At 46.5% G+C, this 16,768-nt stretch overlaps 1 protein-coding gene across 9 annotated transcripts in view; it reads left to right on the top strand.

Moving 5' to 3' along the window:
• Window positions 1-16,768, top strand: part of TRMT2B (tRNA methyltransferase 2 homolog B) — a 584,889-nt gene that overhangs the window by 469,482 nt on the left and 98,639 nt on the right. For all 9 annotated transcript variants that reach the window (XM_069613012.1, XM_069613010.1, XM_069613015.1 and 6 more), the window contains one exon: window positions 10,249-10,463. In XM_069613012.1, coding sequence (XP_069469113.1) covers window positions 10,249-10,463 — 215 coding nt within the window. The remainder of the gene's footprint in view (window positions 1-10,248; window positions 10,464-16,768) is intronic.

The following is a 16,768-nucleotide window of genomic DNA, read 5'->3' on the forward strand; positions in this document are numbered from 1 at the left end:
TTGGCAATTTCTTTCTTTATTTTTTTATTTTACATTTTTTATAGTTTTACTTGAATAATATAGTATTCAATAATAAAGTCATTGTATCTGAAACATAATGCAGTAATCCATTGGATGAACTATTGATAAGATATAGTTAGACAATAGAGATTCTTGAGTACATATAATAGAATGCAACTATAAACATAGTTTGCTTATACATTTCTTGAACAGTGTAACCTTATAAATAAGAAATAACCGAAAAAAATATAACCATATACTTTGCACAACTTAGCATAGAAGGATTTCTGCATTAATATAGATTTAATAGAGGGGAGACAAACACTGGATGCACATAAGACAAACAAGAGATGTTAAATAATGGGCCAATGTAGTCAGGTGACCGCGATGGGAAGACACATGACCGGGAGACTGATCATGTGACTATATCTTGTCCATCAGGCTAGAAAAAGGACTATAGATTTCATGCCGGCATTCTCTCAATGGTATGCAACTGCTCGACATAGTAAACTGGCTACACATTAAAACCCATGCGCACCAAGACAATCCGGTACCTGATACTAATCGAAATAGTTAGAAACCACCATCTCTGTAGGAAAGAAACAGAATCTTTTTACAGTTCACTTCAATGGTCAACAACAGTGACTCAATTGGAGATGAGGCAAAGTCTGGTAACACTTATATCAACCAATTATAGAGGCACCTTAGGAGTATGAATACCCTGGTTCTAATGTATTGAGACCATTAGTTAATGTTTTCAAATTAAAGATCCATAACTGTTTTTTGTAAGTCAATTTCTTTGTCATTTGGGCCATATTAGGAGCTGTGACTTTTTCTATGCAGAACCACTCGATTTGTTCTGCAGTATGGCCCATTTCTACAAAATGGATCACCATGGGGCATTCAAATTCCAGGTATTAATTTTCGAGCGATGCTCGTTAATTCGGGTGCTTACTTCTCTCGTAGTCTTTCCAATGTACATAATTTTGCAAGGACAAAGGATTGCAGAAATGACGTTTCTTCTTTTGCATGTTGTGAAAGTACGTAGGTCCCAGGTTTATTTTTCATTAAGAAGGAAGTCGTTTTTTAGAGAACTTACAGGCAGTGCATGAAGTGCATGGGTAGTGCCCTATCACTGGGTTGAAATTGGTGTCTCGAATCGCAGTTGTCTTAACCGAAGTTCTATTTGCACGGGTCATTTTTTGTTTTAAATTTTTGCCTTTCTTAAAAGCAAATAAGGGTTTAGGCAAAATCATGCCCGATACCTTAAGAACCCGCTAATTTCTCAAACTAATGCCTTTTAATGGCATTACTATATTGGCAGTAGGTCGAGACACAAACCAATTGTTCTTTTTTGGTGGTATCATTTTTGGGTAGCAGTAACAAATCTCAGTTTGCATATTGGGCTCTCTTTCTAGAATGTGTGATAAGCTTTTTTGGGTAGCCACGTTCTAATAATCTGTTTTCTAAAATGGTAGCATGTTTGGTAAAGTTATCAATATCAGAACAGTTCCGGCGTAGCCGTAGGAACATGCCAAATGGTAAGTTCTGGAGTAGACTAGAGGGATGTTGGCTCTCAAAACAGAGTGTGGTATTCCTTTCCGTTATCTTTCTGAATAATTCAGTTCTAAGAACACCTCCCTTTTTCAAAAATAGACAAATCTAAGAAAGCAATCCTCGTAGTGGAGTACTCAAATGTAAAATGAATATCTGGATCTACTTTGTTGAGCCATTCCACAAATTGTAGTAAAGACTGGGGACTGCCTTCCCATATTAAGAATATGTCATCGATATATCGATGATATAACTTAATCTATTGTATAAAGGGATTGGAATCCGCCAAGATTTTATCTTCCTCAAGCAATGCCATAAAAATAATGGCTAAATTTGGAGCAAATGTACAGCCCATAGCAGTCCCTTTAGTTTGTAGAAAAAATTCCTCCTTAAATTTTAAAAAGCTGTTAGTTAAAACTAATTTGGCAGCTTTACACAAAAAATCAGTAGGGACGGCATGTGGGAATGGTCGTCTGTTAAGCATAATTTGTAAACTCTGCACAGCTCTCTCTTGAGGTATGTTAGTATAGAGAGCCTCAATATCAAGTGTTACCAATATTTGTATATTGGAATCAAAGTTCAAATTTTCTACCAAATTAATCACATCTCTGGAATCAAGAAGGAAGGTGGGTGTTGACATGGCCAGAGGTTTGATGAAAAAAATTGATATACTTCGATAGTGGTTCGAGAATCGAGCCGCACCCTGAAACAATTGGACGTCCAGGCGGATTTTCAATATCTTTATGCATCTTAGGCATTATGTAAAAAAACCAGCCATACACGGATTTAGCTTTTTACTGTGTAGTCCCATTTCTATGACATTGAAGGGACTCTATTTAAATAAGTCGGTCAACAGTTTCTCGGAATCTGACACGGTTACAATCCGAGACAGATACTGACTGCCTCGGCACTGCGGCGGAGCATTGGGAGACCTAAGAAGCGAGGAGAACCTCCTTACAGGTAAGGAACAACTACACATCTACTTTTCTTTTACCAGTACCACGCGGTTCCGCGGACCCGCGTTGAGTGTAGCTCTGTATTGAGCCATATACAAATAAGCGGCGTAGTCAGCGATATATGACTCACAGGCTTGTTTTGTTTAGACAGTCCAGAAACTCTGCTACGAAAATGATGCAGGATAACTAATGGTGTGTGGCCACGTGGAGCATGCGAAACGGCCATTTTTCTTTGACTGATCCAAGACACTGGCCCCTGGCATGGTTCACATTTGGGATTTGGTGATTCTGTGATTTAATATCTTCTGAGAGAGGAGTGACAAACACTGCCTTTTTCTCTTTCTTTTTCTGTGGTGATGGGTATCAACGTAAGGGGCACATGGCGGCACATTTTGGGATTTTCGATATGCCGAGAATTGAGGAACTTGTAGGTACTAACAGGAGCGGTCTTTCTTTTTAGACACTGCTCAGAAAACAGTGTTGCGATTCCGACTCTCAATATGGGCGAGTGCTACCTCCCTCATCTATAATAGTGAATGTATATGATATGATATGATATGGCATTTGTAACGCGCCTATACACAGGTGTTTCAAGGCGCGACGAGGCAGGGAGGGGAGGAACAAGGGGAGACAGACAACGATCCTACTAGGCCAGGTGTCATTCAGATCGCGCAAGTGCAGGGGTGGGGGAGGGGGAAAAGTGCAAGGGGAAGGGGAGGGGGGAAGTGCAGTACAAGGTAAGTGGCGTAAAGTAATAAATAAATAGGGCCAGCTGGTGGCAAGTGCAAGGCAAGTGCAGAACAAGTGCTGGGAAAGGGGGGGGGGCTGTAGGGATACAGAGACAGTCCCGCAGTGCAGAGGGGTTCCAGTGCATCAGTGCAAGTGGAGAGTGGCTGGGCCCAGGACCGAGGCCGTTAAGAGTGGTCCAGTTGCAGAATCAGTGCAGTTTCAGCGAAGGATATTAGCTGTTCAGCAGGGGAGAGGGAGAGAGAAAGCAGAAGCAAAGAGGAAGGTTTTGAGGTGCTTCCGGAACCGGAGATGGTTCTCCTCAAGTTTCAGGGAGGCAGGAAGGCTGTTCCAGAGAGAGGCCCCTGCCGCGGAGAGAGATCTACCCCCAGCTCGTTGCCTCGAGAAGCGGCTGATCCTGAGGGAGTTGGAGGCGGATGAGCGAAGGGCTCGGGAAGGAAGATATTTGGGAAGAGAGAGTTGAAGGTATTTAGGACCCAGGCCCCAGAAGGCCTTGTGGACAATGCAGAGGGTTTTGAACTTTATCCTCGCAGCCACTGGGAGCCAGTGTAGAGACTTCAGTCCTGGAGAGATACGGTCCCTGGACTTGAGGCCAAGGACAAGTCTCGCAGTTCTGTTCTGGATGAGTTGCAGAGGGCGGAGAGTGGCGGCAGGCAGATTAAGATAGAGGCTGTTACAGTAATCCAGCTTCGAGAGAACCAGGGCTCGGGAGACAGTGAGCTTCTGGGGGAAGGAGAGGAAGGGAAGAATACCTCTGAGGAGGTGCAGCTGGTAGTGTGACTTCTTAGCGACGTCAGAAATATGAGGAGAGAAGGAGAGTGTAGAGTCGAAGATGACCCCAAGGTTTTTTGCCTTGCAGGTAGGAGCAGGGAGGGGGCCAAGGGAGGCAGGCCAGAGAGCTGCAGGGAAGGAGGGAGTGGGTGTACCGATGAGTAGAATCTCAGTCTTACTGGCATTAAGGCAGAGGTCATTGGCGGCACACCATTCCTGGATAGCAGACAGACAGTCAGAGATGAGGGAAGGAGAGGGGGAGGCTGAGGGTAGCCTGGAAATGAGCTGGGTATCGTCCGCATAGCACTGGAAATTAGGGCAGAGAGCGGCGATGCGGTGGGCAAGGAGTGCCAGATACTGGTTGAACACTATTATCATAATCATTCTAATTAGGCCATCTTGTTATAGGTTAATGACCATCTATCTTTAACCACATCAGATGACCGTGTTCCATCATCTCTTGACATCTAGAGGAAGTAAGTTGCCTTTTGATGTCATGTTACATGTAATGTAGATATTATTTGTGTATCCTTCGGCCCACGGTCCATGTCTAAAACTAAGAGAGTTCACTCTGGACTTTGTAGGTCGTTTCTGAGATCCTAGTGTGAAGGTTTCATGTGGTTCCAAGACCACTACGTGGTGTGTGAAAACCATAGGGGCAGCTTTGCCCGATATACACAAGCCCCCTGTAAATACTAGCCAGAGGCGAGTGTGGTAGAACACAACAGATTAAGTTACGGTTGTGCTGCATGAATTTAAATATGCTGTTAATAAGAAATAGAGGTTGGTTGGTAATCAGTGTGTTTTGTTTGTTTTATTACTTTTAGGTGACTGAGAACTATAGAACCTGTGAAAAACACCTATCACCTACAGTTTGGCACGAACAGAGTAATTTAATAACTATTCTGTATATTACAGTTTGTCCTGAAGAAGGTCCTGAAAATCCAGGGCAATAACTGTGCCATTTAAGGACTGAAACAGATCTACACAGGGGCCACCAGTATAGAAAGGTGGCTTGAGGAAAGGCACCTAATTGTAAAAGAAAATATAGGGCCGAAATTAACATTTTTTGTAAATAAAACTATTACAGTGTATAGTACACTGGTGATATGTGCTAGAAAAGTGTGGATAACATGGGAATATGAGATGTATGAAAGGTGGTTATGAAAGGTGTGGTCCAAACCAGTTGGACATATATAGTTTCTATGGTTGTTTTATATTGTACAAGTGTATATTGAAAATAAAAAGAATATATTTTTTCTTTAGACCCAAATTTACAGTGGAGTTTATTTCATTTTATTATACCTATCCAACCTTATTGCTCCCAATCCATGTGTCTGATTTAAGCTATATTGTTTACCTGAAGGGGTTTGGGGGCCATACAGGTATACCTTTCTGAGTTTTATAGTTGAGGCAGTCCCTCCATGATGCAAGTGGACTGGACACTTCCCCGGAAGTGGAATTTGGTAGACCTGAGCCTGGGGTTCATGTGGAGACTTCTTATAGGAGACTCATAGTGCGAGTCTTGGAGTATCTGGGCTGGTCTAGTCCTCCGGAAGACTTTGTGCAGGATGATCTGACTGACATCTTGGATCAAGGTCCGTCCTCTGACCCTGTTTTGCCATTTCATCTTACCTTACAGAAAAGGGTGGCAAATGCTTGGCAGTCCCCGGAATCTCTTCCAGCTGTTAATAAGTCTTTGACCAAGAAATACTGCCCTTCCGTTAGCGACCCCAGCTATCTATCTACTCACCCCACTCCCAAAAGTGTGGTGGTTCAGGCAGCTACGGCGCCACCTCGAGGCAGGAGGCGTACCCTGCCATCCCTCTGGATAGGAACGACAAGCGCTTCGACGGTTGGGCCCGGAAGGTATTTTCTGCTGGGAGCATGGCCCTGAAATCAGCCAACTCCACGTGTGCCTTGGCAAGGTTTTCACACACTCTGAGGAATTGTTTCTTTGGCGTCTGATCATATTCCTGAGGGGGAAGTAAGGGATGGGTTCCTTGCTCTCGGGCAGGACGGCAAGGATGCCATGTGTGAATCCCTTCAGTAGGGTTTGGATACGGCCGACACTGTTAGCCGATCCATGGCTGTGAGCACCATTATCCACAGATTTGCGTGGTTGCGAAAGTCTGGGTTTGCTCTGGATGTGCAGGCCTGGCTTCTCAACATGCCCTTTGATGGCGCACATTTGTTTGGCAGCAAGGCTGACGAGAGCCTTGAGAGGTTGCAGACCTCAAAAGCTGCGGCAAAATCTTTAAGCGATGCAGTGCGTCAACCTCCACCTTTTCGTCCTAGGGGACAGCAGTGGAGGGGAGGTTCCTTTCGTTACTACTCCTCCTTTGGTAGGACGAGAGGGGCCGCCAGTCAAAGGGGCCAGCGAAAACGTACCCGTGGTGGTCGGGAAAATCGTGGTGCCAAAGCCACTCGGGCAGCTGCCTCTTTGCCTTCACTCACTGCTGCAGCCACTTCTAAACAGTCGTGTGGCCATGTCCTATGGTTCGCCGGTTGGGGGCAGACTGTCTCAGCATCTCGAAGAATGGCGTGCCATTACTTCAGATACGTGGGCTCTGGATACCATTGCCCACGGTTACTGCCTTCCCTTCCTTCACCGGCCTCACGACAATCCACCGGGGAAACTGTCTTTGAAGCTTCCGGATCCGCTCCTTGCACAGCAGATTTTGAGCCTGCTGGAGAAAGGCGCTATAGAACTGGTGCCTGTAGCGGAGAGGAACAAGGAATGGTATTCCCGTTCTTTTTTTATCCCAAAGAAAGACGGGGGAATAAGACCCATCATGGACTTACATTGGTTTAACAAACTTCTCAGGATGGTCACTCTTTCTCAAGTCCTCCAGGCCCTTCAACTTCATGGTTGGTTGGTATCTCTGGACCTCAAGGATGCTTACTTCCCTGTGCCGATCCATCCAGCGCACAGGAAGTACCTGAGGTTTGCGGCTGGCGACTCGCACTTTCACTTTCGGGTCCTGCCGTTCGGATTGACCTCCGCCCCGAGGTTCTTCACCAAGCTCATGGTGGTGGTGGCAGAGGACCTCAGGCTAGGGAGGATTCATGTCTACCCCTACCTGGACGACTAGCTGATCCGGGCGCGCTCTTCCGAGCTGGCGTTGGATCATCTCGGTGTTACCTGCCACACCCTCCACAGGCTGGGCTTCTCCCTGAATTTCAAGAAGTCGCATATGACACCTTCCCAACAGCTCCAGTACATTGGGGCTGTTGTAGACACGTCCTTGGGGAAGTGTTCGCCTCCCAAGGTAAGGACTCATCACATTGTGCAGATGGTGGACAAGTTTCAACATGCCCGTAGTCTCCCGGCTTTCGAATTCTTAAGGTTGCTCGGCCTCATGGCATCCTGCATTTTTCTGGTGCCAGAGGCCCGGCTGTGGATGAGATCCCTGCAGTGGGCTCTCAAGACGCAGTGGTCACAGTTCTCCGGCAAGATGTCGGATCCCGTTCAGATTCCATTCTCGGTCCCCCAGGATCTTCTCTGGTGGGCCAACGAAGGGAAACTGATGAGGGGGGAACAGTTTTGGCAACCGTGGCCGGAGGTGACGGTAGTGACGGATGCTTCACTCACAGGATGATGCGCTCATGCCAACAACTTGACCGTCACCGGTCATTGGTCTCCGTCGGAGTCCAGACTCCACATCAATTTGTTGGAGCTGAGGGCCATCAGGCTCGCCCTGAAGGCGTTTCTGCCCTCTGTACGGGGGATGAGTGTCCTGATCATGACGGACAACACAGTGTCCATGCATTACCTCAACAAAAAGGGGGGTCGGGTCACTTCCGTTGTGCAGAGAGGCAATGCAGCTCTGGTTCTGGGCCATCCATCAGGAAATTTCGATCCTGGCAGTTCATCTGGCCGGAGACGACAATGCGGTGGTGGACGCTTTGAGCAGGCAGAGCGTGGTTTCCCGCGAGTGGGAGTTGGCTCAGGAAGTCCTTCAGGAGATCTTTGCCCTTTGGGGTACCACGCAAGTGGATCTCTACGCCACCAGTGTCAACCGGAAGTGCAAGAGATTCTGCTCAAGGGAATTTCCTCCAAGAGGAGCCTTAGGAGACACGTTTGTGGTGGATTGGTCATTCCCACTGCTGTACGCGTTTCCTCCAGTCCCCGTCATTCCTCAAGTGTTGCGGAGGTTCGGGTCCCACACGTTCCTCATTGCTCCGGATTGGGCCAGGAGAGCGTGATACTCAGACCTTCTGGAAATGTCCATCTGCCCTCTACGCCGTCTTCCCCACCGAGAGGATCTGCTCTCTCGCGCGGGGGGGGGGGGCAGGTTCTCCATCCAGAGGTCAAGACTGCAACAAAATCCCTGTACCGTTGCCATTAGCGTAAGTTCTGTGACTCGTGCAGAGTTCACAATGTTGATCCTTTTCAGTGCTCCATTCCTATGGTTTTGTCTTTCTTACTGTCTTTGGCCCACAGGGGCCTTCAGTTAGGTACCATTAAAGGTTACCTGCCGGCGCTGTCTATCTTTAAGCGCTCGTCTGAAGAATGTTCTTATTTTGAGATTCCTTTGATTTCTCAGTTTCTTAAAGGACTGACTAATGTATTCCCGCCGTCTCCTTTCCAGATGCCGGTTTGGGATTTAAATTTAGTTTTGAAATTTCTTATGGGTGCTCCGTTTGAACCTTTGCACTCTTGTCCTTTGAGATTACTGTCCTTCAAGACTGTGTTCTTGGTTGCGGTTACTTCCACTCGCAGAGTGAGTAAATTGCAGGCACTTTCATCTAAGCCATCCTTTTCTGTGTTTCACAAGGACAGGGTTGTACTGCGAGTACGTCCCTCCTTTCTACCTAAGGTAGTTTCTGAATACCATTTGAGTCAAAAGGTGGTTCTTCCATCTTTCTACCCTCCTCCTCATCCTGGTAAGGAAGAGGAGCGACTCCATCGATTGGATCCTAGGAGAGCTCTGAGCTTTTACATTTCTAGGATGTCCAGGGTCAGAGTGGACGATCAACTCTTTGTAGGATATGCTGGACACCGATTGGGCCAGGCTGTTACCAAACAGACCTTGTCCAGGTGGATTATCCTCACCATTTCGGAATATTATCGATTGGCCTGGTAAGGACCCTCCTGATGGGTTGAGAGCTCATTCCAGTAGGGGGGTGGCTACTTCCGCCGCCCTCCAGCGGGGTGTTACTATTAGGAATATTTGTGATGCTGCTAATTGGGATTCCATCCACACCTTTTTAAAACATTATTCCCTGGATACAATCCATGGTCAGGATATGGCCTTTAGTAAGGCGGTTCTTTATTCCGCAATCTGATGGGTACTCTAAATTCGTTTCCCTCCTCCATTTACTAGTACTGCTTTGGGAGTCTGTCAAAGATGTGGAATGCGTTGGAGGACAGAATCCATTCGAAGAACAAGTTACCAACTGGTAACGTTCTTTCGACTGGATGTTCCTCCAACGCATTCCACATCGCCCTCCCAGCCTGATCCTCAGGAGAATTTCCTATGTAATTGCAGCTTCCATTTTCCGCAAGGCTAAGTGAAGTCCAGTTCAGACTGGTGCCACACGTTCTGGGGGGAAAAAACCTAAACTGAGGCTACGGGCGCTGTGCGTCCTATTTATAACATCCTGTGACGTCACCCTCGACGGAGGGCTTCGAGGGACATGGACCCGACGCCATTGACGCAGGACGCCCTCTGCCGAATAGTTTCCGAAGTGCCCAGCTGTGGACATTACATGTCAAAGATGTGGAATGCGTTGGAGGAACATCCAGTTGAAAGAACTTTACCAGTTGGTAAGTAACTTGTTCTTTGCTTTATTTACTTTATGTAATAAATACCCAGTGTACTCAAAATTAATATACTAAGTATATTAATGCGCAAACCTGGCATATAATTAGAAGCATGCCTCGAGCATTCACTCAGAAAGAGTCCTGCAATCCATCTTCTACACCGTGCTGCCATAAGGAAAGACAGGTCTTGCATACAGTGAAATTCTATCCTATGTTTTTCCAACTATGTTGTTGTGCGTTTGTGTGTTTGTGTACATGAATGCGTGTGGGCAGTAATTTTATGTTAATGGATGAGTTGATTGGCAGCTAAGGAAAACAAATACAATGAGAAAACCCAAAGCAAAAGAGCAGAGAGAAACTAAAGCTAGTCCATTCATGTAATACCTGTGACCGCATTAAGAAAAATGAAACGACCTTAGGTTCATTTTGCTTTGGATTTTCTTCTTCTAGCACGATGACTCGCTGCCCCCATGAGCAGTCTCCCTACCAGCTCCTCTATGGAGAACCACACATCTTTGAAGAAGTTCTGGGACAGAAGTTCCGAATATCTCCTGATGCTTTTTTTCAAATCAATACAACAGGAGCCGAGGTTCTCTACAAGACGATTGCTAGTCTGAGCCATGTGGACAGAAATACAGTCCTACTTGATGTCTGCTGTGGAACTGGTGAGCAAAGAAAGCCTCTAATTCTGGAAATTGGTCTGCTATAGCTGGTCGGGAAAAGATGATGGGTTTGCTCAGTGCAACTGCTGTAGCTTTCCTCGTTCATTCAATGTGAGTGAATAAGGAGAGGTGCAGAAGCTGACAAAACAAGCATTGGTAAAGCCAATAGTTTGGGCCCGTATTGCTGTTATGATATGATAGGACATTTATAACGCTCTTTATACCCAGAGGTTTCTAAGCGCGGACCTGGGGATCGAACCTGTGTTGCTCCGTGTCTACCTCCCAAGACATTCTTTGCATTTTGCATTTATAGGCACCCGGGTGCAAGGAGGAGAGTGCAACGTTTCAAAAGAGGATGTGGTAAGGGGTGCAGGTGTGCAGGAGAATGAGAAGGGGAATAGAGCAAGAGAGGAAGCGATTGAGACAGGGTTCCATTGATGATAAGCCAGAGGAAATAGAGCGAGAAAGAGTGAGGGTAAGAAATAAAAGGAGAGTGTAAGAAGAAGGATGAGAGGGGCTAGGGTAGGTAGATGTGGTTAGAGAGAGTGGAAGAGGGATGGATGGGAGTGGCTAGGGAGAGTAGGGGGGGTTAGAGAGTAGGGTGGATGGGTGAAGGTAGAGAGTGTGGTCTTAGGGAGTGATAGAGTGTGGTGCTTGGGTGGGGTAGAGAGTGAGGGTATGGTGGGCTGTGGCAGAGAGTGCTGGTAGGGTGGATGGGGATAAAGAGAGCTGGGGTAGAGTGGGTGAATCAGGATAGAGAGCAAGGGGGTAGGGTGGGTGGGGGTAGGTTTGCCGGGTATGGGAGGGGATAGAGATAGTGGGGATATGGTGGGTGGGTGAGGCTTGAGAGAGTAGGATTGGTGAGGGTAAAGAGAGTGGTGGTAGGGTGGGCAGGTGGAGCGACAGAGCATTGGGGTAGGGTGGGTGGTATAGCAGGCATGGAGGTAGGGTGTGTAGAGAGAGTGGGGTTTCGATGGGTGGGTGGCAGTGTACTGTGGGGATAGGGTGGGTGGGTTAGAGAGAGCGGGGGTAGGTAGAGTGGGTGGGGGTAGAGTAAGGTGCGTGGGTTTAGGGCGGGCTGTTGGGGGTAGAGAGGGCGGGAGTATGGTTGGGGGCATTAGAGAGGATGGGGTAGGGTGAGTGAGTAGGGATATTTGGGTGGGCACCAAACATGAACAAAGCAGCCTCTGGAAAAGTAGCCCATAATATACAAAACAAAACCCAACCAACACACATAATGGGGTGGGGTAGAGAGAGTGGGAGTGGGGTGGTTGGGATAGAGAGAGTGAGGGTAGAGAGAGTGGCCATGGGGCATTTGGGTTGAGGTAGAGAGAAGAGAACTGCCGCCAAAAATAGCCCAATCATCCGCAAATAGCCCAAAATCAATGAGCAGCTGGGAAATGGAAAGCCCACCACGACTTGCTTCTTACAAAGCTGCTGATATGAGAAGATATTGTTAGAGGACTCCTCATTGGGTTGTACAGTGGAGGGTTTGTAAAAAGAGATTTTAGTGATTTGGGTATTCTCAGTTCAAAATCAATCTCTCTCTCTCTCTCTCTCTCTCTCTTTCTTTCTCTTTCTCTTTCTCTCTTCCCACCAAAAGCCCCACCCCCCCCCCCTAACAATGGTTTCGGCAAGTGCCACAAAGATTCGCCAGAACCATATATGGCACATAACCTTCATTTATCAATGAACGTATGCTGTCAAACGTGGTGCTGCTTCGGTCACTACTTACAAGGTTATACGAGGGGGTGGGCTGATCTACTGACTAGGGTGAAGTGAAAGAGACACTACACTGTACTTTGTGCCAAAGTTTAAGAGTGAAAATGTATATCACCTGTCCTCTAGTATGAATCTGCACTCCCTTCGTCTGGCGAGTAAGGAGGAGGCGGTGAGTACTGTTTGTGGGATAAACATAGTAGGGAAATCCACACAGTTTCCTGTTTTGATGCTACTTTTCAGCCTTGATTTAGTTACTGGGCAATGCAGATGTGTGGCTTTATACGGATGTATTTATTGCTTTGTGTTTTCTTTTCTGCTTATGTTTAATAAAGTTACAACAAATGAAGCGCATAAGAAAGGAGTAGGATGTGGGAAGCCATGGTACTCACGCGAGTACACTGACTGGTAGGCCATGACGGTCCACAAAAGAAAGCCACTGAGGCCTAAGGGATGTGGGGTTGGCAAGGTGGATCTATGGAATGATGAGGTCTGACCAGGGGACCACCAGGTCCGGTGGAGAAAGACTGTCCACGAGGGAGGGTTGCATGTTAACACTTAGATGCAATATTGTGGTTTGCGGAAATGCAATGGTTAAGATACAAAAATGTATTAAAATATTCATGCAAGTACCACTTCAGATTAGAACGTGTGGGAGACCATGAATAAGAAATAACATGGAAAGGTACTGAATTTTTATAAACTATTTCCAGTTTGTAACAACTTATAAGATAGAATTCAGAATACACTTTCAAAGACTACGAGTTATATTGTAGTGTAAGTACAGTGTGTTGGTGTGTTATTTCCTGCGGCTAGCCTTGTTTTCGGACCATTTAGAATTATGGTCATGACAACAGACATGTATCAAATTACACATGCTTGTCAGACATCAGAAAACTACGTGTCCATGAAACTACCAGCCCCCACGACACGTGCTAGCAAGACATCTAGCCCTGCGTTTCTGCTCAGCATGTTGGACTTGTAGTTTTGCTTTTGCCATTTTAAATTCAGAAATACAAACCCCAGAATTCAACGAAATAAATAGAACTGGATACAATGGTCACACATGGCATAAGAACAATTTCAGCTCTGACTAAGTCAAGTTCTCACGGCTGTTCTCGGTCGCCTGCGCACCGACAGACACTCATATGCGTGAATGTACAGTTTCCTTTGCTTGTTGACTTAGTGTATTGTGAGGCACGCTATTGTTCTGGAGTATTATGAGGCACGATGGACGCTGCTAATGAAGAAAGAAGAACATTTGGTCTTAAGCAGAAAAGGAACATGTCTGTGGCAACTAGCAACCCCCTGCTGGCACGTGGGTACCAGACCGGCATGGCAGCGTGTCTGTGATGCACCCTGCGGCTGAAAAGTTAAAACCCTGGCTCCTGGGCGCACACACATACACGCACAGTACGGCTCCGCCTCACAGGCCCGTTTGAACAGTCCACTGTACTGGAAGAGGCAGAGATAATGAAAAACAGCAGGAACTGACTGAACATAGAGGTGTTCGGTGGGATCTCTTGTCAGGTAACTGACTAACGGTAGCCTGAGGGGGTTAAGAAAAGGGTTTTCACAAGCCAATGACAATGCGTCCATGCAAGCGAACCACAACTTGCATACTAATCGCCCAGCCAGATCGCGTCATTAACATTGATTCACACCAGTGACACGTTTATTGGCTCAAATTAATGTGACATTACATTGCTGAAACACGGTGCAATACATTGAAATACATAGTTCACGTATACGGGATAAAGTAACGTCATTATGTGGGAAGACCGGGCGCTGCTGCGTGTCATATTACGTCCCTATCTCCCCTCCACCCCCTCCTCTGCTGCAGGTATGCAAGGCTCACCCCTAGCTCTGCAATCATGCTTGAACACAGCATTCCCAATCCAGGCAACAGAAAAGGGTAATAACTGTTGAACCCAACCATATGCAACAGACTTACATTTGTTGTTGTGCGGTGTGTGTGTCATGCCTTACGGCCCTTGCCCTCCCCATGAAATATCATACCACAACAATTTGGTCAAGTGGTGGCAATAAAAGGCAGTAGGTTTTTATTGATACAGATATGCTTATGGGAACATAAACAATATTCATATATCATAATTAATCATCTTTTTGGGCACGGGTTCAGAGGTTACCCCCTCCGGCCTGTGCCGCCACACACGGGCAGGTTCTCGGCTGTCTGTGTTCCCCCAAATGTTTGTTTACTTGCAGCCCCTGTTGGCTAAAGTGGAGGAGATTTCTGTAAAGAAATGCTCCATGCCCTGTACTGATAGTTGGGTGCCGTCCTTGTGAAAAAGGTTGGGGTCCCCTAGTGTTATGGATGGGTGTTTTATAAACCACAGGCCCTTGGCTAAGCAGAATTTCTATAACCCTCTGTTCAATTTCCTTCTGGAAATGTCCACTGCTTTGTAGCAGATGGCCCCTTGCCATTTTCTTCTAGGCAGGATCGATGAGAAATACATTTCTGTGTCCCTCCAAGTCTGAGAAATGCCTGATAATGAGGCACAGATTTCCTTGTATAAATTTGTTCTTCCTACGGACATCAGATTGTTGCCCCCAAGGTGTAATATCAGGAATTTCGGCGGGTCCCTGTATGCAACCTGATCGACAGGTTTGTCATGGATGTCTGCCCATAGGGAGGCCTCTGTAACCCCACCAGGATGCAATGGTGTTTTTAAATGGAGGGCCCCCCTTGGTTTCTTCAGCCCATCGCCCTGTCCTGAACACGAACAAGTGTCCCACTATGCATGCTGATCGCAGCGGGGTCTTCCGTCCATCTGGTGTCTTTGAGGGTTGCGGGGAAGAGAGAAAAATGGGGCGGGGGGGGTGAAAGGAACTACATTAGTTCTGGTCTGATGTATCTTTTATAACAATCTGACTTCCACTCTCCTATGCTCTTAAGTTGCTGGGTGCTCAGCCCTCCCTGCCATGCCGAGGTTGCGGCCCCAATCCTAAAAGAGTACGTGCCAAAATCCTTTGGATCCCACCCCACCTTACTGATCGCTTTTGTCAGCACCCCTATAAATTGATAGAGCTGAGGAGTCTCTATGAATTAAATATCTTCCCCCAACTTTGGGCCTTTGTACGTAATAGAGATTAGTGATGCATACAGGACAATTTGGCGCATTGTCAATGCAACAAATGTTAATTGTTCTTTTGGCCCCAGTTTTTGACTGCTGTATCTCTATGTTGACGCTGTCCTGTCTAACCCTGGTCTCCATGATGCCCAAGCCATTGTTGGCCTTGGTGCTGGATGCGATGAGCTCTTCTATTCGAAACGCCCCAAAGTATGGCAGAAAAAATGCTGTTTTACATAACAAAATCTCATACGGATGAAAACATATGCTTTCTAGTAGGTTGGTTATTATTATCAGTTTATCAAAATCTAACGGGCGGCGGGTGTCTACCTGGGGTCCCTCCATTTTGCCCCAGCCTTTCATTGCATATGTGATTAAAGCGCTCTGGGTAGGATCTGAGTCACCCCGTAGCTTTGAGAAATAAGATATCGCTACCAGGTGTCTTTGTGCCCAATCTTTTTTAAACCCCTGATCATGTGCCCACTTCAAAAAGATTTCTATACCTTTTATACTTATTAATTCTACATGATTCAGACCCGTTGCTCTAAAAAACGTTTTCAAGCACTTACTGTACTGTGCTGTGGTGATGCTTGCCAGCACTTTCTCTGCCATCTCTGCTAGGAACCCCGTGGCAGGGTTCTGGTTTTCTGTTGGCAGCAGACTGCTGACACCCGTTTTTAAGGTGCCTGGTCTTTGTTGTGCATCTCAGCCTTGTCCCTCTGGCGATGGCGTTGATGCGATTCCTTTAAGTTTCCCATCATCGACCAACCATCTGGCAGTATTACTGTCATCCGTTCCTGGGCGTGTGGTGCTAGCATCCGGAATCTTGTCCACTGAAAGCGAGATAAAGTGTCTGCAATGTTATTATCTGCTCCAGTGATATGCTTGGCTTTGACAACAATGTGTTCTTGCAGAGTGACTGTTGTAATGGCTTGTAGGACTTTCAGCACTAGCTGGCATTTTGTGGTTCTTCTGTTCAAGATGCCTACTACCACCTTGTTGTCACACCAAACCAAAAGTTCTGTGTTAGCTAGCCGCCTGCCCCAGATGTGTATGGTTAGCCAGATGGGAAATATTTCCAGCAGGGTGATGTTCTATGTCCACCCTGCCGTTTGCCATGACTTGGGCCACTGCCAAGCCACCCACTCCGTGTCTAATATAGCCCCAAAACCCCTGCTCCCGGCTGCATCTGTGAAGAGAACCCTTTTTGCCCATGTGTTCAATGGCGCGCGCCAAAGTGTGGTCCTGTTTAAGTTTTTTAGGAAATTCATCCATACTTTTAGGTCCTTAGGTCCTTCTTCACATCTTTGCCCGGCCGGATATGTAGGTTGGGTTTGGTGCATGTCTTGGTCTTAAATTCCAGGCTTCTGGAAAATACCCTCCCTTGTGGGATGATTCTGGCTGCAAAGTTGAGACTGTCTGCCAGTAATTGAATTTCTCTTACTGTGCCTTTGTTCTTGATGCTCATTTCTTGGATTTTCCTCAGGAGTTCTGCTA

Source organism: Ambystoma mexicanum, chromosome 5p, assembly GCF_040938575.1.
Source record: "Ambystoma mexicanum isolate Mex_15411 chromosome 5p, UKY_AmexF1_1, whole genome shotgun sequence".
Lineage (NCBI taxonomy): Eukaryota > Metazoa > Chordata > Amphibia > Caudata > Ambystomatidae > Ambystoma > Ambystoma mexicanum.